The 23,751-nt window shown below is 36.7% G+C and overlaps 1 protein-coding gene across 2 annotated transcripts in view; it reads left to right on the forward strand.

The window, feature by feature from the left end:
- LCORL (ligand dependent nuclear receptor corepressor like) overlaps positions 1–23,751 on the forward strand; it is a 90,442-nt gene that overhangs the window by 41,817 nt on the left and 24,874 nt on the right. The window contains exons 5-6 of one of the 2 annotated variants that reach the window (XM_086464078.1): positions 5,564–5,818; positions 16,232–16,322. In XM_086464078.1, the coding sequence (XP_086320204.1) occupies positions 5,564–5,818; positions 16,232–16,322 (346 nt within the window). Of the gene's footprint in view, positions 1–5,563; positions 5,819–16,231; positions 16,323–17,722; positions 17,800–23,751 lie in introns of those variants that run through there. The other variant, XM_086464079.1, reaches the window with a different exon arrangement.

A 23,751-nucleotide genomic window follows, 5' to 3' on the forward strand; every position in this document is an offset into this window, starting at 1 on the left:
AGAATAGTTAAGAATGTGGATTTAATAGTTACAAGGTGGTGCAGTACATAAACTGAGGAAGTCTTAATTCTAAATGCCCGGCTTTGAATTAAAATAAATTGTTGCAACTAGTCATAATTACACATCATCTTTATTACTGTCTTCTCATGCATTCTAACTGTAATCTTGATGATCACAAGCAGAAAATATCAGATTATATAATACAAATCTGTCATTTAGCCTTCTCTTATCCTAATAATATCAGGAGGCCTACAGTGATCTGAGAGAAACTAGAGGAACATCAGAGCTGCCTTTTTACTCCAAATTCTTAGAGTGTGTTCTGCTGGGTTTGAAATAGTAAGTAAGTACTTACGTGATCCATGGAGTAAATACAGATGACTTCTGTTTTAAATCAACTATGTGAAGAATAGAAGTTTAAACAGATGTAGGTTTAAAACTGTGTAAGTAGCTTTAATCATTACTTCTAATAAATAAAGCTTTTTAGGTCATACGAAGTATATCTGGTGCCATCTGCTGATAATAATTAAGAAATATATGCTAGTGATACAAAGCTCAGAGACTTAATACTTTTCTTAACCCAAAATGCAGTAAATTACATCTAAAAATTTAGATGACTAATTACAAATTTCCCAGGTATAGTGAAAATATACCACTGTGAACTTAAAATGACCAGTCACTACATGTTTTCATTGCACATTTATATAATACTACAGACTTTCAGCCATTGAATGCAAGTAGTTAGGTATTATGTAATAGACTTCAGGTGTGTGTACCCTGTTGTGGTGACTCAGAGTCTTTTATTGATAAAACATCATAGGAAAGTTACATTTACCCTTAAAAAGTATTTTTTCCCCCAAATCCTAAAAAGTGTGAGAAGAAAATAGTATATGAAACCATATTAACTTTTTCTTCTTTCATTTGAATATCTAATATATCTCTCATTTCTGTTCTCTATCACTTGGAGAGCTGGGGGAAATTATTTCTAACTTCAAAATACTTTAAATTGCTTCTTCCTCGTAATACAAGTTATGCATCCCCAGCTTCATTCTCCATTAGGAAGTGAAGCAGCATTAATAGGAATGGATCAAGAGCAACTTTCCAGGACCTCTGAGGAGGTTACTGAGAAGACAGGGTCAAACTCTTTACAATGGTGCCTAGCAGGATGATGGAAGATTACAGTAGACAAACTGAAATGGGAGGTTGTTTTTTATGGAAGGAAAAATTAGAACAGGCAAGCAGTGGAACAGGCTACCTAGAGAGGCTGATACAGTCTCCACCCATGGAAATATTCAAGACCTAACTGGATAAAACCCAGAGCAACCTGGTTTGATCGCATTGTTGACTTGTTTTGAGCAGGCAATTTTACTATAGAGACCTCCCAAGGTCCTTCCAACATGAATTATGTTTTATTGACTTACACGATAGAACAGTCTGTACTGAAGATGTGATAGTGACGGTACTTGTGTTTATGGCAGTTAAGCTTAGACTAACTATGGTCTAGCCCTGTAGATTGAATATGCATTAGCAGCAAGATCACTTCAGACATACGCTTGGAGCACATCTTCTAGATTACTTGCTCTGAGATACCTTCCTTCTCCCTCAGTATTACCTTTTTAGAATAAATTAACTTAAAATCTGTAAACTGTCAGTAGCTGTAGCAGTTGAATATGAGAAATTTTGCTGCATTTATCCTTCCACAGGGAGTATTTGGAAATTATTAGAGAAAAAAAAAAACCTAAAAAAAATATTATAAGAAAAAAAAATCCTTCATTATTTCAACTAGGTCAAAAGATTACTTTGCTCCTAATGGAAAAGCAGGCTTCTCTTGTGTCAGCAGTTGAGGCTGGGCTGGCCACTAACAAATGACAGACACTCTCTATTAACACCTCTCCCCTCCCAAAAGGGAAAAGGAGAGAGAATAATGGAGAGACACTTTACAGTTTGGAAAAGAAAACTAAAACCGCTTCAATGAAACAATAACAATAAAAGAAAAGATAATAAGAATAAGGAAATAATGAAATATATACAATATATACAAATAGATACAAAACCAATACCGAACCCAACTCCCCCCACCCTGATGATGATACATCACTACCGACACTGCAGGGCTGGCACTGGGGCAGTCCCAGGCTGGACTCAGCAGCAGACAGGGACGGGATGCAGGAGCTGGACTCAGGCACTGGATTCAGGGATGCACGGATCGGGATCGACGACAGAAGAACAGACAGAGTCCTCCTCAGATGTCGGCCATCGAAGAAGAGAGATTGACCCTCGTGATATCTCAGCTTTATACTGAATGTGACGTATATGGGATGGAACACTCTGTTGGTCAGGTTTGGGTCACCTGTCCTGTTTGCTCCCCCCTACAGGTGTGACCTTTTTCGTGCTTGTGACCCTTTTCACTCCTGGCACCCCAACACGGAGCACAAGAGTTAGCAGTGACCTTGGTTGCTATAAGAACAAGTATAAGCAAGGGCCTCTCTGCATCCCATTCCTTGGTATGAACTATAAACAACAGGGCTTATCACTGCTAGAAGCAGTCACTGTCTGGAAAAACGTGCTGCTGTTTCAGAAAGTGCAGTTAGAAGAGACTTAACTGAGAAGTTAAAGCACTGAAACAGATTTAGTTCTGGTTTAGCCAAACCAGGACATCTTGCAAGTGTCTAAAAGCAATTCATGCTTGCATATGACCAGTGTGAAGAGTCTAAAATAGAATAGAAAGGCAACAGAAACTTGGGAGTTCTGAAGGAGGTTTGTTTTGCAGTTTAATAATAATTAATGCTGGGATGGTCACTAATAAGCAGAAATTTATTCCAGGCGGTTGTGTTTTCCAGCTAATGGTAGGCGTCCCCTGTGCTCTGTGATCGTTTGCTTTTTAAAAGCATGGATCGTATCAGGATGTGAAATAACTTTGTTTACCATTTGCACTGATGATCACCTGTTCTCCAAAAATCTTCCAAGAAGTTTTTCTTGGGTGCATGAAACAAACTAATTTCTCTGTATGAGCAGTCTTGTTTCAGACCAGATGACTAATCAGTGTTGCTGATATTTTCTATATTTCATGTTGTATGAGTGTCTTGATTACTGGCTGTCAGACTTTTGTTTGCTTGTGTTTGTGGGTTTTTTCCTTAAGCTATGCTATTGATCAATAGGTTTCATTGTCTAGAACTAAGATTCCCCTGTCATAAAGACACTTACTTTTGTTTCTAGATAATTCAGTTTTTCAATTCCATCTCTTGCCTTTCCTTGTTTTGTTATTTTTTGCATATACGTTATCATTTTTACACCTGTTGCATTACTGCTTCAATATCTTTTGTTAAAATTTTTCTTTCTCTGTAAGTGTGTCTGTAGGATGATGAAATTCTGGTTGAACATTTATTGGATTTGTTGTTTAGAAATTGCAAAATACCAATAAACAAAGAATACACGTGCCTGAGTGTTACGTGATGGGGAGAGATCTTTTTCTTTGTAGGTACCCTCCATCATTTAGAATTTTACCTTATACCTCTCCTCTAGAAACTCCTATCAATTTTAGAAATTTTGGTAGAGATCTGGTTGAAAGATTGTCAGAAGATAGAGCTTCAACCATAAGCAGACTTGTTTTGTCGTGCCTTGGTTAAGGAATGTTGAAGCCAAGAATGTCTAGCATATACTCAGTCTTTGAAAATGTTGGAGCTTCACCTTGTCTCATAAAGCATTACTGAAAGGCCAACCGGGAGGTATTGACAAGAAGCATCTGAACAGTCAGTTGCCCCCTTTTATGCTTTAGCAGATTGTATATGCACGTTTGTAATTCCTTGCAATACTCTGTTGGTGAAAATGAATTCTCAAAGTGGAGCATGTTTTGAATAAACCTGAAACAATCCAAAAAAAGAATCTTCTATGCATTCATCCTGAACTTGAGCAGCATTCTTTGATCTGGCTCAGTGATCACTCTTGCTTGTAGATGGATAAAGCTTCATTGGCATAAAATACTTGAGCAAATACCCTGTGTGATCCTCCAGACTACCTATTAGGAAATTCACACTTTGCATGCAAACATCTACCCAATCCAGTCCTTTCAGTTTCTCCCCTTCCATGAAAACAAAACTCAATTTTTTCTGTCCTGCCTGTTTCAGACTAACTTAAGTATTACAGTAACTGCCACCATGTCCATTGCCTTCTTTCAGGCAATTAAGGCTGACCTAAAAGCTAATTCTTCCGTATCACACTCACACTTACTTTAAATCTTTAAATTCCTGTCCCTTCTTGATAAAATCTGCTTCAGTCATTATCTGTGAATTCAAGGATGGGCAGGGGTGAAAATATTGAAAAGGATATTTTTGTTTTGTGTGTCTAGAGTTGAAGAAGAGAAGGAAGAGTGGGACAGTGAAATGAGTACTACTACTACCCCTTTAAGGAAGAACATAGATCGCTGAGTATAGGCAATTGTGCTTGCTTGTGAAATGAAGTATTGCAGTCATCAATGCAGTATTTCATTGATGGGTAGCACAGCTTACTTTGAGTTTAATTACATTATTGTTTATGCTAAGTTACATATCTTGATTTTGTTGATCTTTTTGTTGATCTACTATATATTAGGATTCTTTTTCAGTGACTCACAAACACAGTTTCAGCTATGCTTGTTAATAAGAGTTTTAACTTATTTCTAGCTGACAGATGACATTAAAAAAGTCATAGGTATCTCATGTTTGATCCTTTTATTATTTCTGTGTGTTTAAAATGAAACACTTCTTTCCACAGGACTCTTACATGCACAAACAAAAAATAGGGTAAATACAGTTTAGAATAGGAAATAAAGCATTTCTCCCAAATGTTTTCATTGGTAGCACTTTGGAAATATCTTGAAAATCCTGTAAGATTTTACAATAAAAATTTACGACTTTATTATAAAATCCAATTGCTTGTATTACTACAATTTGTGTGGGACATTTCAAGTAGCATCATATCAGTTTTGACATTGTGATCCCGAATCTACAATGGGGATTATAATCTAATATGTGACACAAAGTTTTTCTCTCTTTTTTTTTTTAAGATCAGCTTCTCAAAACTCCTAACTGTTCTGTTATAAAAAGGATTAATTTACATAGCTGCACTTAAAATGAATTACTTTAGTTATAGTTGTTCTTTGAAAATAACTTCTTTATATATTAATTCCTAGCTTTATTTAACTGTCACTGGTTTGATTCAAAACTCTTTTGTTTTCAAAACCAAAAATGAACAGTCTGCAAATGAAAATTCAACTTATTTATCAAGAATAAATACAGATTCTGACTCCTATACTTGCATTATTTATCTACCCATACAGTTTTACTTGCATGCTATGACAGTGGAACAAGGTAAAAATTGCTGATGTGTGCTAAACATGTTTTTCCAAGTAACCTCCAGTTAGGAATGGTCATAAGAAAAACTTACTAGACATCTGAATTAGTGTGTTCGTTACACGTCTGCTTGTTACACACATTTATTGTGCTTATAGGAAGTATTTATTTAAAGTAATTAAGTTTGGTTTTTAATACATCTGTTGCCCGTGTTTGTTTGTTGTTTTTTTTATTCCTAGATCTTCCTCAGAACTGTGATCCTAACATTCCCCTAGTTGCTCAGGAATTAATGAAAAAAATGATCCGTCAGTTTGCAATTGAGTACATTTCAAAAAGTAGCAAAATTCAAGAGAACAGAAATGGTTCATCGTTTGAACCAAGTCTGATATGTAAAAGTATCCAAATGAACCAAACGGAAAACTCCCTTCAGGAAGAACAGGATAGCCCTCTAGACCTCACTGTGAATCGAACTCAAGAACAGAATACTCAGCAAGGTAAACTTCTATATCTGCTTATTTGTGTTTTGCTGTTATTTATTACCTTATTATGTCTTACTCCCTTAAAAAAATGTGACTGTGTCAAATACTTGTTTTGTCTTTCAAGAGTAGTAATCGGTACATAGAATAAAAAATTATTCTATGTGATTAAAATAAAGTTGAAGGAAAATTAGCATTGTATCAACTTAAAATTTAAAGATAACATTTTTTCTGGTGTTTGAAGGAAAGTGTATATAGGAGAACTAAAAAAAAAAAAAAAAAAAACCAAAACAAAACCAAACCCAAACAAACAGGAACAAAAAAACCCAGAAATCCAAACACATTATTTCTAGAAATATTTTTCATATTGTGTGTTAGCAGGTAAATATGCCTGTGTGCCTGTGTTAAGTAAGTGGCATTGGAATTTCTCAGCTTTAGAATAATGAATCTAAACCAGCTTGGCTGTGGCTGTCACAGGTAACAGTGATTCAAAGTTTTGTTGAAGAAATGGCTGTTAAGGAAAGAAGCCTCCTGAGCAAAGAGAATGATACTGGAATTTCAGAGGGCAAAGGTCATTCAGTCTGTCGGTCCTTGGACACTTTGATTCTTTACATGCAGACTGGTTAGAATGACAGAAAGAGAAGATTAATTTGGGAGGAAATTTCCATACTTCATTTTAATCACTATAGATCAGTGCAACTTTCTTAATTGAGAGTAAAGCTAGAAAAAGAAAAAGTCTGTCTCACTATTATTTTCTAAAAGGAAATAATTTCTTTGCCTCAAGGAATATTGCTATCCAAAACTGATAACAATGTAATCACAAGAGTGTTTTGGACTTTGAACTTCATTTGTGTTGCCATCAGTTTTCAGGAAGGGTTGTGACTATAATGTGCAACTGAAAGCAGTGGCCAAAGCAGCTTTTGTCTTTTACAGATACAAGGATCCATCTTAATCCTGCATTAATACTGCAGACCAAAGGGGAAAATTTACCTGTATGTCACGTACCATACTAAAGTTAAAAGAAAGATACAACTGCAGAATTAGGTTTTGGAAAAAAAAAAACACAACATACATTGGTCAGAATGAAAGCACATCCTTTTTCCTGGTGGGGGGAACTCTGACATGGGTTTACCTTGCTAACCATTCCTATTCTGGATTAAATTTTAAGTATCCTTTCTCTTTGACAGCAGAAGCATTAAGAAATTGTGGAATTCCTGCCTTTATTCTGGTTCATGCCTGGGTTTAGTGAATACCTTGTGCAGATTAAATCTTGAGAAGATATCAGTTGTGCTTTGACATACCTCTGCTATGGATGAATTACAGATTTTAGAGACTTATAATTGGCCAAGTTGAAGCACTTGCACTGATACCACTTTCCTGATACCAGCATTACAGCCTGTTGCTTACTTCAACAGCTGGTTATAAAAAAATAGCTAGTTTAGAATGTCCATAAGGGAGTCAAGTCCCCAAAGACAGGTTCTGGTCCTCACTAAGCCCAAATAAATCTTTGAGGAATGAAAGGGAAGGCAGAGGGTGAACAGGGCAGGGACAGGAAGAAAGTTCTGCTGCCACCCTCATCTATTTGAAAATCCATTTTTTGTCCAAGAAAAGCTTGAAAGTAGATAGAGATGGAGGTATTTAAATCTCTTTTTTTAATATCGTTTGGATTTTTCTTATAATGAGGCTAAACAGCAAGTTTAGAGTTGTGCATCTTCAGCAAAACATCTGAGTCTAAAACAGTTGCTCAGCATACACAGTTTACTATAAAACTTGTATACTGTGTAAGATACTGTAGATTCTCAGAACTTGTGCTGCCACATTTGCTGTAGTGCTTAGCAGATGTTAAACATACTAGTCTTGCTGCGAAGTTTAGAGCTACTGAAATGAGAGTAAGTACTGAAACAAGACTGTAGCTGGGAAAAGGTTTCAAGCCATCTTATCTTATCTACCAGGGAAGTTGTATTGCGCTTCCTGTTTCCCACGAACATATCAATTTTGAGCGATCTTAGCTTTCCACTGTAGTGGTAGCAACATGAGCAAATAAGATCAAGGTGGAAAAAGTCAGCCTGCTGGTTTTTATTTGCATTGTGTTCTGGATGCAAGGACTCATGAAAAGTTCTTTCAATTAGCTGTTATCAGGGACTACGTATTATTATTCTGCCTACCCCTCGCTTCTGTCCTTTTCCTGAAGAAAGCTTGGATATATTGAATGCTTACAATAGGGAATTGTGATTTTTTTTTTTATTGGATTATTTTAGAAAATACATTATTCTGTGTCTAACTTAGTATACTTTTTCAGTCTGGAGACTTGTTAAAGCTGTACCATGATTCTTTTCTTAGTAGTAGTGTCTTTTTAATTTTCATGCAACTCTTCTTATTTTTTGCTATTTGTAATTCCTGTTACAATTGCCAAATGAAGTGGCAGTAGCAGAGTAGGAAGCTCAAATTTGTACATTGCTTTGATGGATCCTCAAAGTGGAAATCTTTTTGATTCAAATCACGTGAAGCAGATAATGACCGAAATACAAATACTTTAGGTTCATTTTCTATTTAGGCAGGTGCTTTGTATTTACAGTAGTTGTCTTCAAAATGAATGATCTAAATAATAAAACACAGTCTTGTTCCTTTACTATGGCAATGATTCTTCGACTTAAGTTGAGAGGAGGGAGTGAGCTTTATTTTCCAGATCACTAGAAGCATTTTTTTGCACTGAGCATATCCAAACTAAGTGCTAATTCATACTGGAAAAAAGATCCTGCCACTGAAGATGTTTGGGTGATCTTATCTTCAGTTAAGAAAGCTTCTTACTTTTCTTCCAGTATCTGCAGGCCATCTCTGAAGTACTCCCAAAATATCCAGGTCTGACGCTTCCAGACCTGATACCCCTGTGTATTGGGTTTACATGGCAAGGTTTTAACAGCTGGGGAAGGCTGCAGGGCTGGCATCTATGAGAAGAGGTCAGGGGTGGCCCTGTGCCAGGCACAGCCAGCTCTGCAACAGACCCACAGCAGGCCAAAGTGGAACACGTTGGTAAGGTTTGTGGTGCCTCTGAGAAAGCATATTTAAGAAAGTGTAAAAATACTGGGCAGGCAGGGAAGTGAGAAACAGCAGGGTGGACAACAAGGTCAGAGAAGGAAGAGGAGGAGGCAGTGCTCCAGGTATCAGAGCAGGTATTTCCCTGCGGTACATGGAGAGGACCACAGTGGAGCAGGTATTCCCCTACAGCTCATGGAAGAGACCACTCTGGAGCAGATATTCACACTGCAGCCTGTGGAAGACCCCACACCGCCGCCCCATTGGAGCAGCTGGATATTTCCTGAAGGAATTGTGTATGGAGAACATGCAATGGAGCGGGGGAAAAGTGTGAGGAGGAAGGAGCTGTAGGGAGAAATTGTACTGACTGTAACACCCATTCCCCATCCAGCTTGTGCCACCTAGGGATGGGGGAGAGAAGTAGAGGAATTGAGAGGGAAGTTGAGCCTGGGAAAAGGTGGGGTGGGGAGGGGAGGTGCTTTAATTTTTCTTTTTCTCATTCAAATTCTTTTAATTTCCAATAAATAAATTTTCCCCAAGTCTGTTTTGCCTGTGATGGTAATTACTAAGTGATGTCCCTATACTTGTCTTGATGACCTTTCTCATTTTATTTCTTCCCACCCCCCTGTTGAGAAGGGGGGATGAGAGAGGGACTGGGTGGGGTTCTAGCTACTGGTCAAGGTCAACCTGCTGCAGCTGTGGTACTGAATCATTCAGTACTGAGTATTTAAGCACTGGCATCCACGTATGCCTAGCTGGCACCTGACTGATAGCAGAGTCCCAAATTATGCGCTGCTGCTTCTACATGTGGAAGTGTGGTAACTTAGCAGAGTGCTTGAATTGCTGTGCACCTTGCCGGTAACTAATTAGGCAGTTACTTCACTGTCAGTCAATTAGAAGCAACTGTCTCCAGAAATACCTATATCTTGCTTTTTTTTTTTCCTAACCTATGTAACTCTTAAGACTATTCAGACCTTGAAAAGAATACTCTGTAAAGCAAAAGAAAATTTGTTTTGTGTGCAATGTATCTAACAAAAATAGGGTGGTATTGCGTATTTTTGTAATATTACTTACCCTCCGAGCCAATAAAAAAGCAGCATCTACGCAGGATAAAATGTTGGAATATCCTGCAGCAACTTATTATTTTTTTTCATGCAGTCATGATGCTGAGCTCTTTGGGGAGTATTTCCAGCAGCAGCTATCTTTCCCTTGATATAGAAATGGGAGAGTTGATCACTCAGGCTGCTAAGCACAGTGACTCACAAGAGGCAGAAGTATAAGCTATACAAATAAATAATCTGTTAGTTTAGCTACACAAGCTTATTCTTGTTGCTGTATCTTCTAGGAACAATGATAATGTGTAAACATAGCAGAAAAATGTGAGGGAATTTGGATAGATTTCATTGTTTCGTTAATCCATCATAGACTGGAGGACATCAGAAGGTAGCTGGCAACGTGTGACATTTTGCTACATGAATGTTTTACAGCTGTCCTGTAGCTTTGTCGTTGTTGGCTGTTATTGAAGAAGTAGAAAAAATCCAAGTAAATTCTGTTTAAATTATTTTAAATATCATTTTATTATCCAGTTTAACAATGTGCATGTGATTTCAACAAAATTTGTGACAAAATAAAGATTTCTGAATAATGGACCAGAATTTGGAAACAATCTGGAACACAGGAAGTTAAACATGAGGAGGAACTTCTTTACTTTGAGGGTGGCAGAGCACTGGAACAGGCTCACCAGGGAGCTTGTGGAGTCTCCTTCTCTGGAGGTATTCAAAACCCGTCTGGACATGTTCCTGTATGACCTGCTGTAGGCAAACTTGCTTTGGCAGGGGAATTGGACTAGATGATCTCCAGAGGTCCCTTCCAACTCCTACCATTCTGTGTTTCTGTAATTCTTAGTTTCCTATCTCTTGAAAATTGACACTGAAGTTAAGTATGGCAACTGGGATCACAGCATGTGTGGCCTCTTGATTGCTATGTTCAGGGCTATTGAAAGAATTTTAAACACTACTGAAAATAACCTTTTATTTTCTTAATATACTGTTCTTACCATATGTGCTGGGGGAAATACTATGCTTTTGGGAGGTACACATGCTATGTTCCCAAAGATTGCTGTGTTCAGGGCTATTGAAAGAATTCCAAGCATTACTGAAAATAACTTTTATTTTCTTAATACGCTCTTCTTATCATAGAATGTGTTGGGTTGAAGGTTCCTATAAAGATCATCTAGTCCAACACCCCCTGCAATAAGCAGGGACATCTCTAACTAGTTCAGGTTGCCAGAACCCCATCAAACCTGACCTTGAATGTCTCTAGGCATGGGGCTTCCCCCATCTCTCCAGGCAACGGGGCAGAATCACCTCTCTCGACCTGCTGGCCACACTTCTTTTGATGCGGCCCAGGATGCGATTGGCCTTCGGGGCTGCAGTTGTGCATTGGTGGCTCACGTCTAGCTTTTCGTCCACCAGTACCCCAGGTCTTTTCCCACAGGGCTGCTCTCTAGCATGTCTTCTCACAGCCTGTATTGATACCGGCAGTTGCCCTGGCCTAGGTGCAGGACTTTGCACTTGAATCTCATGAGGTTCACCTGGGCTTACCTCTCAGCTTGTCCAGGTCCTTCCGGATGGCCTTCTGTCCCTCTGGCATATCAACTGCGCCACCCAGCTTGGTGTCCTCAACAAACTTGCTGAGGGTGCGCTCAATGCTGCTGTTATCATGTGTATTTGGGAAAATACTATGCTTTTTGAAGGTGCACCTGCTATGTTCCAAAAGAGAAATTGTATGAGCTGTAAAAATATTCAGGAAACAGTTTGTTTAATACTTCTGCATGAAAAGTTCACCCTAAAAGGGTACATTTTTGAGGGGAGTAGGTTTTTCTTTCTTCCTTGGCTGCCATGGTGGCTAACAGCCAAGCTGCTTGTCAGACGCTTGCTCCCTTCTTTTTCAGTGGCACAGGGGAGAAAAAGGGAAGAACAGGAAGGAGAGCTGATGAGTTAAGGATATGGTCATTGCTTACCGCTTGCTGTCACGGGCAAAACAGACTCTGCTTGGGGAAAATTAACTTCAATTATTGCTTATTAAAATAAATTGTTAATTCAGGTAGTGGAAACAAAAAGACGTGTTACAACACCACCTTTCCTCCCCACTTTCCCAGGCTCAGCTTCACTCCAGATTCCCTTGTGACCACCACCCGCCCTGTGGTGCAAGGGGAATAGTCTGTACCTAGTGGTTTCTCTTTGCCATTGATCTTCCCTCTGCTGTTTTCTTATTCTTTGTTCCCTTTTTCTCTCTCCATCTACTACTTTTTGCTCTTTCTTATATATAAGTTTTCTCATAGGTTCTGCCCAAATGGCTGCTGGGCTTAGCTGTGCCCTGCAGTGGGTCTGTTGGCACTGTCTGTGTCTGGCAGAGGGCATCCCCTGGCCTCTCCTCAAGGATGCTGCCAAGACCTTGCCACGGACACTCAATATCTAGCCATATACTTTTCACATACAGTTTTTCATTTTACAAAGTAGCATATGGGGTCAGCAAAAAGGGGCTAGTCAAAGCAGTAGTTAAGAATTCATGAAAGGCTTTGGCATTCTTACTGGCAGTTGTCTGAAGACACTGTTTCCATCTGCAGTAGCACAGAAAATAACCAGGAAAAAGTGTTGAAGAAAACAGTGTTGTTTTGTTGCCATGAAAAATTTTATCAAGGTTTACCACAGTACAATGGGTAAGGTAAAGGGAGAGTTGTTATTTACCAAATCTCACAGTATTAGAACTAGACAGGGCTTGCTGAAACTTCTTAGAAAGGAAAACCAGATACTGGGCAGCTTTTGCGCAGCAGTTTGTGAACATTAGGAACTGCTGTGACAGGAGGTGGTGGAGGTGGACAGTGTCACTGGGTTCAAAAAGGGCCTTACACAACTTCCCAGCTAGCAGAACAAAGGCCAGAAACAGAGTAGGCAGGGATGTATCTCTGAGATCCCTAATCCAATGATAGCAGCTCCTGGGTGAGCAGGAATGAGCTGCAGGTAATGGCCAGGCTCGTGTGCTGCCCCACAATAGGAGTGGAGTTTTTCCCACGCTTGGAGACTGAGGACTGGGTAGAGTAGGTTGTCTGACCTGGCAAGGCAGTTCATAATAGCTCGTGAGAGGTTTCCTGAAACCCAGAAAAAGTTTGCTAGAATTGATGCGGAAATACCAATTGTAGGAATTCAAGGGTGACCCATACAGTTTCTGTTAGTTGCTTCCCCCCTGCTCTGTTTCTCTACCATCTGGAGTTTCAGGTGATTGTGGTCCTGATTATTTTGAAGAGACCTTTGATCACAGTTATGACTCGGTATTGCTGCACCTGATGATCTGGTGCTGAGAAGCAAAGGTCAGTGGTTGAGCCAGCTCTTTGAAGATCAAAATCATTTAATTTGCACAGAAATAACTTTATTGGAAGACCATGAGCAGCAGACCTAAAAAACTTGTAATGATTTGTTTCTGTTATCCAGTGTTACATAGTGTTGTTTATAAAGACTGTCAGCTTGGTCATAGCTTCAAGTAAAGAGTGGAAGTAATTCCGTGTCTTACTAAAGCCAGCTTACACAGTGTTTTTTTCTCTTCCTGAGTTGTTCTGTTCCTGTCTAGAATTCTTGACTAAGTACCTGTTTTGAGTGATTGAATAGAAATAATAGAAAGTTCTGGCTCGGTTTAAAAAAAAAAAGGTATTCCTGTCTTGCAAGTAACAGGTTTTCAAGGTTCATTACCCACTTGTAGGATGTTTCTTTGTAAAATTTTTGGTCTTGTACCTAATGAACCAAAGTAAGTGTCTCTACTGTGTGTATATACATAAACTCATTTCATTAGGTAGCGTTTCATTATGTCTTAAAGCTTTCTAGGAGATGCCGTCACTTGCCTACCAATCGTAGGTGCTCCTTTGTTATAATAATTATAAGTGATACTACTACAAAGCAGGAAGATCTGCCAAAACCAGAAGCTATTGTCTATTTTTAATGATTTTTTTTTTGCTTATCAGCCCCTTCTGCATCAATTTTGAGGGTTTTGTGTTGTTTGGTTTGTTGTTGGTTTTGGTTTTTTGTGTTTGCTGGGGGTTTTTTTGAGTCAATAAAAGCCTGGTGTGTGGTGACTTTAACTGGTATTTTGGGTTTTATATCAAATTTCTTGCACGGTTCTCTCTTACTCTTTCTACTGAGGATCATCTTCCCATAAAGCATTGTCTACAGGGAGGTGTCATATACTTAATAAATACATGTGCTCTGTTGGAGGAACTGTCTTGAAACTGTTTTACCCTTTGGAGGCCCAAAATTTATCTAATCTTTTGTTGTAAGAGCCTGCATTTTCAGTGCTGCGCTCCTTTTAGTCATTTTTCAGCTTACTGGTGGCCTTGAGTTGTCAAAGCCAATTCTGAAATATTGGAAATTAAAATTATTTGGATTAGATTTTGTTACGGAATCTTGCGAGAGTCTTGGGTTTCGGGTTTCATTTGTTTGGGTTTTTTTTTTCCCCTAAAAATCTAGTTAGCTTCGAGGTTTTGTAGATGGACTAGAGAGACATGATTAGCTCTTCATAACTTGATGTGTTGTGAACTTTGAGGTAGTTTTTTCTGCAGTGACTTTGTCTAGTGATCTGTTCTAAACTTTTTTTATCATAGTGCCTATGAATATCAACTGAAGATGGAGAAACTGTTGTGAAAGGGAACACACAAACACTTAAGAAAGGGAGATGTACTTTATATGACTGACAGAACATAACAGGTGAAATCTGTCTGTTGGACAGGAGTCGGAAGCATTGCGAGCTTAGGTATTTGGGGCAGCTGGATAGGCCAGATAGTCCCTGTAGAATATTTCTGTAGTGTTTTTAATTGACTTTTCCTTCTGGAATACCACTGCATCAGAAAGGTTGATTAATATTAACTAGTCCTTCCTTTGAATTTCTTAGGGTTAAGGAAGACTTTGAAAGGAACATATTCAGGAGAAAAGGAGCATCCTTGACAAGGGGCATATTTATAAATATTTTTTTCCCCTTATGCTGACTTACAATGCTACTTTTTCTCTCTTTACTCTTCTTCTAAAAATAGAAAATAGTTGGGGAAAAACATTCAAAATTTGTCAAAAACAGTCAGAAACAAATAGCTGAATTTGATTATTACAATAAGCTATTTCTATGTAGTATTGGTATGAGGAAGAGTTACCCTAACAATTTTTCTGAATTCTTATTCGAGTGTTGGCATTTGGACTATGCAGCCAACGCTTCACGTCTGTATCTGAGGCTGTGGTAAAATATATATAGTTGATTGATGCTTTAGAAATAATATGCAGTAATATGAAAATGACACATAAAAAGGGCTAGGGTAAGATTGCTTGTAGAGCTGAATGTTGAGCTACATGTTGAAACTCAAAATTGGATTCTCAAAGCTCAGGCACACAAAACAGCCCAAGTTTGAAACAGAGAACCAAGAAGAAAGGTATGATGTTAAATATATTTAGGGGATTTATCTATAATTTAAATGTTGGGGTTTTTTAAAACAAAAAACTTAAAGTGCAAGGAGTACTTCAGGTGCTAATTAGTTTCTTTATTTTTCAATTATCTTAAATATTGATTTTTTTTTTTAAATGGTTTTCTATTTCAGTACTTCATAAGTTCAACAGCCAACTGTAAGCCTTGGATTTAACATTTGTCAGTGTCTTAACAAGCAGACTCCCACCCCAGTTTAGGTCTTTCCATTTCTCTAGTTACATTATTACATGTGGGGGCGGCAGGGGGGAATATGTATAAACAAACTGTTAGAACCTTTGATGACATAAGTACCATATGCTTAAAAGTATATTGGGCTGGAGCTCTCCTCCTACTTACTGGGGTACTATTTTCTCATTCAGTAACCTGGTCTGATCTCATAGCTGACCCTGCTCTGAGCAGGAGGTTGGTCTAGAGACCCGAGATCCCTAGTGGCCTGAATTATCCTGTAAGCCTATGATTTAATTATGTCAATTTTGACTTCAGTATCAGCCTTGTTCGTTTACAGTATGTAAATGTGAATATATGAATAATAATAATATCAAGTGCATTGCTTTGGTTGCCTTGAAAGTAAACAGTGCAATATATATGGATACATACATGATTTTTAGGAAAGCAGTCACATGTTTCTGTTTAAGATAGATTCTTTTAAATTTTACTATTTCTGAATGAGTTTGGGGTTTTTTTTATTTAAAAAAAATTTGTTACAAGTCAAATACATAAAACCATTTGCTGGCAGCTGACTCTGTTAAAGGAATAAGATGTCAGAAATTTTACAAAATAAAGTAACTGCTTAAAAATTGTGCCATAGGTACAAACTTTTGCTAACAAAATTTCTGAGTTCATCCTTAAACAACTGCTATCATTACTACTTGTTCTTTGCAGGGGATGGAGTGCTAGATCTCTCTACAAAGAAAAGCGCAAGGTTGGAAGAACCAAAATATGATCCATTGTGTTCTGAAAACTCAGTGTCTGGGTAAGCAACATTTAGGACTCTCTCCGGCTTCTGTAAAAGACAATCCAGGTTTCTCTTCTCTGAAGTCAGGTTTTATGTTCATAACATTTGTATATACTGACACACACACGTGGTTCCTGTTTTTCTTTCAGAAGAGTTTTTGTCACTCATAAGTGTGTGTCTATGTATATATCATATGTTTCATTTGTCTTTTTTCTTTTTTTCTGTTTAAAGAAAAGTTATCAGAACAATCACCAAACTTTAGTTCATGTTACTAAAAATTAACTGAAAATTGATTACATAACACGTGAAAAGTAATAGGATAGCAAAAGAAAATATATTCTTTCAGAGTTTATTTAGGAAACTTCAATTTTGGACCATGTTAATATTTAGATTTAAAATATTCTTCAACTAACATGAACAAGTTAAATGACTATTATCTACAATATTCCTTAATAGAGAGAGAGCAAGCGCACAAGAGAGAGAGCTCTTAATCATCATACTTATACTTACATCATGGTTCTGACTATGGTGTGTGGTGGCAAACGGTTAAATTTCTTTATTCAGCAGGAAAAACGTTATTGCATCTGCTGAGAGCTACCACAAAACTAGTGAAACGCATTGTTTTATTGGATTTTGTTATGATCTTGGCATCTTCCCATCCACTAGCCATAGCAGGACCCTTTTTGTCACCTGTACGTCTTACCAAATAACTTAGTACAAATAGGGCTACAATAGCAGTATTTGTTGAATGATGTAAAATTCATTTTATTAATTTGCTGATATGAAGAAGTTTTAAAATGAATATGACTTTGTAATTAGAGAGCCGTAAATAGTGGCTAGAAGTTTTTAAAACTGTGTTTTATTTTGCCAAAATGGACTTGATTGTTAACTACAGCACTTTATCTTACTGTTGTAGAAAGCCTAGTTTTGTGTAAGTCTGGGATGTTTGTGTGTAGTTATGTACTTATTGCTGCAAATTTTCTATGAGGGGGTTGACTCTTTTATTACTTGTTTAGCGGTAACGTCACGTTTCTACTAACAAAAACTCCTTCAGGATTTGGGGATTTAACGGAACGTTAATTGTATAATTAAAATTATAACAGTGTTGCTCTGCAAGCATGTGAACAAGGGAATATAGCAAGCACATGAGAATATTATCAAATACTGAGCTAGGATATAAAGTTCTTGGAAGGGCTGCTGTAGAAGCCACCGTATGATTTTTGACACACTGTCCTACCAGAACTGTAACATTTTGCTAGGATAATCATTTGACTACCACATCTCAAAGGCTTAAAAGTATCAGAAGCAGTGATGTTACCGAAGCAAGGAGTATAATAAAGGAGTGGACCCTTCCCTTCCATAGCTGTGTGAGAGTCTCTCATACATCAGTTTACCATCGTTTCATTCCATCCATCCAGGAGACTACACAGACACAGAGAGGACTATGTGGAAAGAAGTGCTGAGTTTGCAGATGGTTTGCTCTCAAAAGCTTTGAAAGACATTCAGTCTGGAGCACTGGACATAAATAAAGCAGGCATACTTTATGGCATACCTCAAAAAACTTTACTTCTCCACTTAGAAGCCTTACCAGCAGGAAAGCCTGCACCTTTTAAAAACAAAACTCGCGATTTCAATGATAGTTATTCATTTAAAGACAGTAAAGAAACTTGTGCAGTCCTACAAAAAGTAGCCTTGTGGGCAAGAGCTCAAGCAGAGCGCACAGAAAAAAGTAAACTCAGTCTACTTGAAACCTCAGAATTAAAATTCCCAACAGCTTCCAGTTACCTCCACCAGTTAACTCTACAGAGAATGGTCACTCAATTTAAAGAAAAAAGTGAAAATCTACAATATGAAACTTCAAGTCCTACTGTACAATTAAAAATTCCTCAGCTAAGAATAAGTTCTGTGTCCAAACCACAGTCTGATACTGCTGGTCTTCTGGATGTTATGTACCACGTTTCTAAAACCTCCTCAGTCTTAGAAGGATCAGCTCTTCAAAAATTGAAAAATATACTCCCTAAACAGAACAAAATTGAATGTTCTGGACCTGTAACTCACTCAAGTGTTGACTCCTACTTTCTGCATGGGGACCTCTCTCCTTTGTGTCTTAATGCTAAGAATGGGACAGTAGATGGAACCTCAGAAAATACAGAAGATAGTTTGGATCGTAAAGATAATAAGCAACCAAGAAAAAAACGTGGCCGCTATCGGCAGTATGATCATGAAATAATGGAAGAAGCAATTGCAATGGTAATGAGTGGGAAAATGAGTGTTTCCAAAGCACAAGGAATTTATGGGGTACCTCACAGCACTTTAGAATATAAAGTAAAAGAAAGATCTGGAACATTGAAGACTCCGCCGAAGAAGAAACTCCGATTACCAGATACTGGCTTATTTAATATGACAGATTCAGGGACTGGCAGCTGCAAAAAATAGTAGCAAGCCTGTGTAGAATAATTGCTAGCGAATTGTTTTGTGTGTGTGTATGTATGTCTGTATACACACACAGTGTGAGAAATACATATGCTCACTCTGACAGAAGACGTGAAATTATACAGTTCAAATACCACATACATGCCTTTTGAAAAATAGTTTTATTCAGGGTTTTCACTGTGGACAGAATTATAGAGTTGCTCACTTAATTCTGATAGTGTGTATTTAATATAATCCTTGTATAAATAGGTGAAAAGATTCAGGTTTTATTTAGTAGTCAATAGCATAAAGATGTTTTGGGAAAACAAGTATTTGTCATGTGAAGCATAATTTTTAATTGGTGAAGAACCACTCTACCCGTTCAATAATCCATCTTATTATGGAAATACACAAGCAAGGGTTAGCAGACTTTTATACTTCACAGAATACTTGCAATAAATTGTAAGTAACTCAGATTACACAGATGAAGGGATTTTTTTAAAAAGCTAGTTCCTTACAAGGAAGTGGGTTTGTGAAGTATTAGTAGGATATAGTACATTCTGTGAAATAAAATAACTTCATCGTTACTTAAATATCCAATACAAGTAAGAAAAACATTTCATTACTAAAAATGTGTGTTTAGCAGGCATAAACTGCATTTTTTATCATTTTAAGAAAATTTTGTTGTTGGTTTAGAAAGAAATTGGTGTTTACAAAGTGTACACTTCTGAAACCTGAGAAATTACTGTAGTTATAGAATTATTAAATATTAAATAAGATGGAATACTAAGAGGATAAAATAATTTAAACTTTAACATAATTTTCCTTTTTAGTTTGACAAATAAGGTAACTTGTAAGGTTTAAAAAGAAAGTTGGAATGCAACTTAGAGCATGTTCATAATGTGCACAGAATGAGCTTGAGAATGGTTTGGGTTTGTTTGGTTTTTTGTTTAAACGTGCTGGTTAGTTGATGTTATGACTACTTAAAATTTATTTAAGGATTGTGTCACACTCCTATTGAAAAACCTCACTGTAACTGTAATGTATTTGCTGCTGTGACATTTCGAAACATTTTCAGTTTATCAAAATGAATACCAAGTTACATTATCATTTTGCTAATAACCAAATTTGCAGTTCAGGGTCTTGATAGAAATACAAATATTAAACAGTGAAGCTGTTTTGAACTTTCAATAATATAAATTCTTTATAAATTTGGTAGTTAGAAGTTAGGCAGTTCACTTTAAATATGTAACTTTTAATAGAATTTAAGGGAGACCAATTACCTTCATATTGCAGTTTTTACAGGAATTTCGAAGTATTCCCATTGGACTTTATATCATACTTTTTTTTTTATAATATCACAAAGTATATGTCTACATATGAAGAATGGGGGCTTGCTTTATACATTCAATACTGAACATCAATGCCCTTTTCCTCTCAAAATGTAATTTTTTTCTGTATTCATCTAATTTGGCGTACAAAAAAAAACTTCAACTTTTATGCGTTTGGTGCACATGCATACATTTTTTCCCTACTTAAATTTGCATGTCTACAGGTTAATTATATAAATGAAATGGGCCGTTAGTTACATGTGGACCACATCAGGTAATTGATTTATAGATAAACTTGCCATTAAATTCAGTGGAGAGCATACTGCAATACTAATGGCAAAATATAGCCCATATTTGTTAATCCTACTGAAAAATAACAACTTCCATTTTAAAACAGAATAATCCTTTGAAACTGCACCACCAGTATCTCAGTTCTTTGGTCTCTCAGATCTATACTGAATCTTCTTCAGTGATTAAGGTTTACTTGCATATTACAGAATGAATCCTTTTTTTAAGCAGAACCATACCTGATAACAAGAAGGTCACAAAACAGCAGATGTCAGGGTCATCTTTCATTTTAAAAGAATTAAGCCATATTTTGTGAGGGCCAGAAGGATTAATTTATGAATATATCCCCACTGAAAAAGGAAGCTGAAAAAACCATAAATGTTTCATGATCTGTCTTTGTACAGTTTTACTTGCAAAAATTTTGGGCTTCAATACATTGCCTAATATTTGTACCATACTGATGTTTTCTACTCCTCAGACAATGTTATGAATTTGAGTCAGAAGTTTATATTGAAGGCAAGTTACAGTACTCTTTTTATATCATTTAAAAGGTGACCTGACCAAAAAATTAACAGGATTCATAAAATCAGGGATCATTTTACTATTGACTTAACAGTACTCAGTAGTTTTGTATGTAATATTATAATTAATTTTCAACATTTTAGTACTTGTATTTATTTTTTGGTCAGAAATAGTATATTAAAATATTTTTTGATAGTTTATAGATGATACTCAACCTGTAAGTGTTTAAAGGAACAGAATTATTTGTTTCTAATTATTAGGCTAACCTTTGATTACACAACTAAGGAAAGGCAGGGAAATGTGTAGATTCTCCTTCCCCAACCCCTATGTATTCCATTAAATGTCATTTAAATTACACATTTTGAACTGTTTTATAAATTCAGTTACCAGTCACTACTTAGTAATTGACAATTTCTGAAAATTCCTGTTTCAGCAGAATTTTAAATGAAGGCGAAAGCAAGCCCTACATGCTTTCTACTTATTTGAATGTTTCTCAAGTATTTTATATTAAAAAACAGTGCCTCTGTTTTTAGAACTACTGCTCAGTAAAGCTGTTTAAACCATTTCTGGTAGCTAATGACAATTTTATATTAAATTGTATATTAACTTTAGTGAGACTGATTTTTTTAGTTGTTTACAGTACAAATACTTGTATTTGTTTTTTAATTGCAGTATTTCCATTGTCGCAGTAATTTAGTAAAACTCTGTGGCTGCCTTGATTTTTGACAGATTTTTGTTAACAACTGATTTTTAGGCAATTAGTTATATTTATGCATAAATCAATTGCACTATAATTCATGAATTATTTATTACAATATTTTCTAATGAATTCCATGTATTTGTCTTGTGTTGTAAATGTACTGTAATTCTGTTTCTTCTTTGTGTTGTTATATTCCTAAATCTGATTGTATGGATTTAATTGTTTAGTTAACGTGTTTCTACGTTGTAATTTGTAGTAAAGCACTTCAATGCTTTTGCACATAAATTTACAACACTGATGTGTGATTGATTTGCTCATTCAGTAAAAAAAAAGAAAGAAACAAAAACCTGTACACTGACTCATTTGACTTACTCCTGAGGCACAAGTTTATTAGCAGTGGCATAAGATCAACGACTGCACAAATTAAGCATGTAATTATTACTATGAGAATTTTATACATCAGAAATAGCTTTAAGAAAGGATAATTTCTCAGAATTGATACATTAGTTATAAATGAGGAGAAATTGAGAAAACTAATTTTATAACAGTTACATCCTTTAATTTGCAGCTAAAAATTATCTATTATATATTACAGATAATATATAGCTTTTTTTTGAGGAATTTATTTACTTAGAGTCAGAAAACGAACATTTCTCTTAGGACAAATTTATATTTCTATAATAGTTCTATGCTGATCATATGAGTACTTGAAAGTATGTTTTGTTCCCAGTTTTGTTCCTGTTCTCAGTCAGCAAACAAGTTGCTAGATTCTTCTATCTTGTCTGTGGCTGAGACAACAGAGGCTAGAGCACTAGGGAACGACATCTTTTGGGAGTCCTCTGATAGACCCTTTCCTCATAGTTTTTTGATTTGTGGAGGAAGCAAGAGTTTACTTTTTTATACATAAAATAATACACTGAAGGGCTAGCACTTAACCTTATCACATCGCTGCCTTTGTGCCAATTTTGGACTCCAGTCAGCCCCCCCTCCACTGAGTGCATATTGGTCCTCTCGCCTCTCAACCCATCCACTTCCTACGCACTCTTTATAGCCGTCTTCTTGGGTATGATTTGTAGGAAGTGTAAGACTATTCTGTGAAGGAAGTAAGCAGTTGTGAAAGTGGTAGCTCTTCTATGGAATTGTGTTTAGGCCTTTTATCTGGAGTATAATCTAAACTATGTGACAACACAAATTTGAAGGGCTATAGGAAGAAATTACAGGAAACTGAAATATAATTCCATAATTATATTGAGAAGCTACTAAAAATTAGTTTGTTTAAATACATGGACATCTCTACAGAGGGAGACACTTTAAAGAGTATTTTTTGCTTTAATGCATTGATTTGTTTGCATAGTAAGCTCTGTTCCCAAGTAAGGGGGTTGATGTGTTTTCACAGCTTGGAAGGTTATTTAGAGTGTGGTACTGTTGCAGTAGAATAGATGAAGTTAAGTTATCTCATCTTTAGACACTAACACACGCTAAGGGACAGCAGATTATAGATGTTACACACGGGTAGATAACCAGGAAAGACATTGTATTAGAAGACTATCCAGTATGTCTGTGATAACCAGAATATTACTTTATACAACAGGTGGATCTTCACATAGCAATTTCAAAGTAGTTTTGAGGCCATTGGAAATTTTAGTTATTGACTTTCAGAAGGCTTTAGGGCTCTGGAAGTTTTTTCCACCCAGTGGAAGCCGCTATTTTAAGTAGCAGTTGTGGATACAGGTCCTCTACAATTAAAGCTCTGCAGCGGAACTCCGTTAGACATACCTTGCAAGTCCACACAGACAGAAGGAGACCTGTCTGGAGATTCAGTCTACAAAGACTGTGCTGGAGCTGTCTTTTAGGAAATTAGTACTTAACAAATTTACTGTGATTTACAAACAAATTATTGAAGACCTAGTGCCGTGCTCATTTGTTTTTCTATCTGGCCTTTCAAAACATTATTTCGTTGAAGTCTTGGTGGTGGGGAGGGCAGTTAGTTTTTATCTATAATTGTATTACTAGAATAAGCTGTGTTTTCACAAGCGTAGTGATATGTTTCAACACCTTGTGACTCCTGAGTTTGTTGGACTGAGTAACACTCAGACTCTTCTCAGTGAAGTGGCATTTCAAAAACAGTTAACTCCTGACAATGACATGCCCTTGAGTAATCCTGTTTTTACTTCAGATTGCAAGTGCGAAGAGG

The sequence above is a fragment of the Leptosomus discolor genome, chromosome 4 (genome assembly GCF_034619465.1).
Source record: "Leptosomus discolor isolate bLepDis1 chromosome 4, bLepDis1.hap2, whole genome shotgun sequence".
NCBI lineage: Eukaryota > Metazoa > Chordata > Aves > Leptosomiformes > Leptosomidae > Leptosomus > Leptosomus discolor.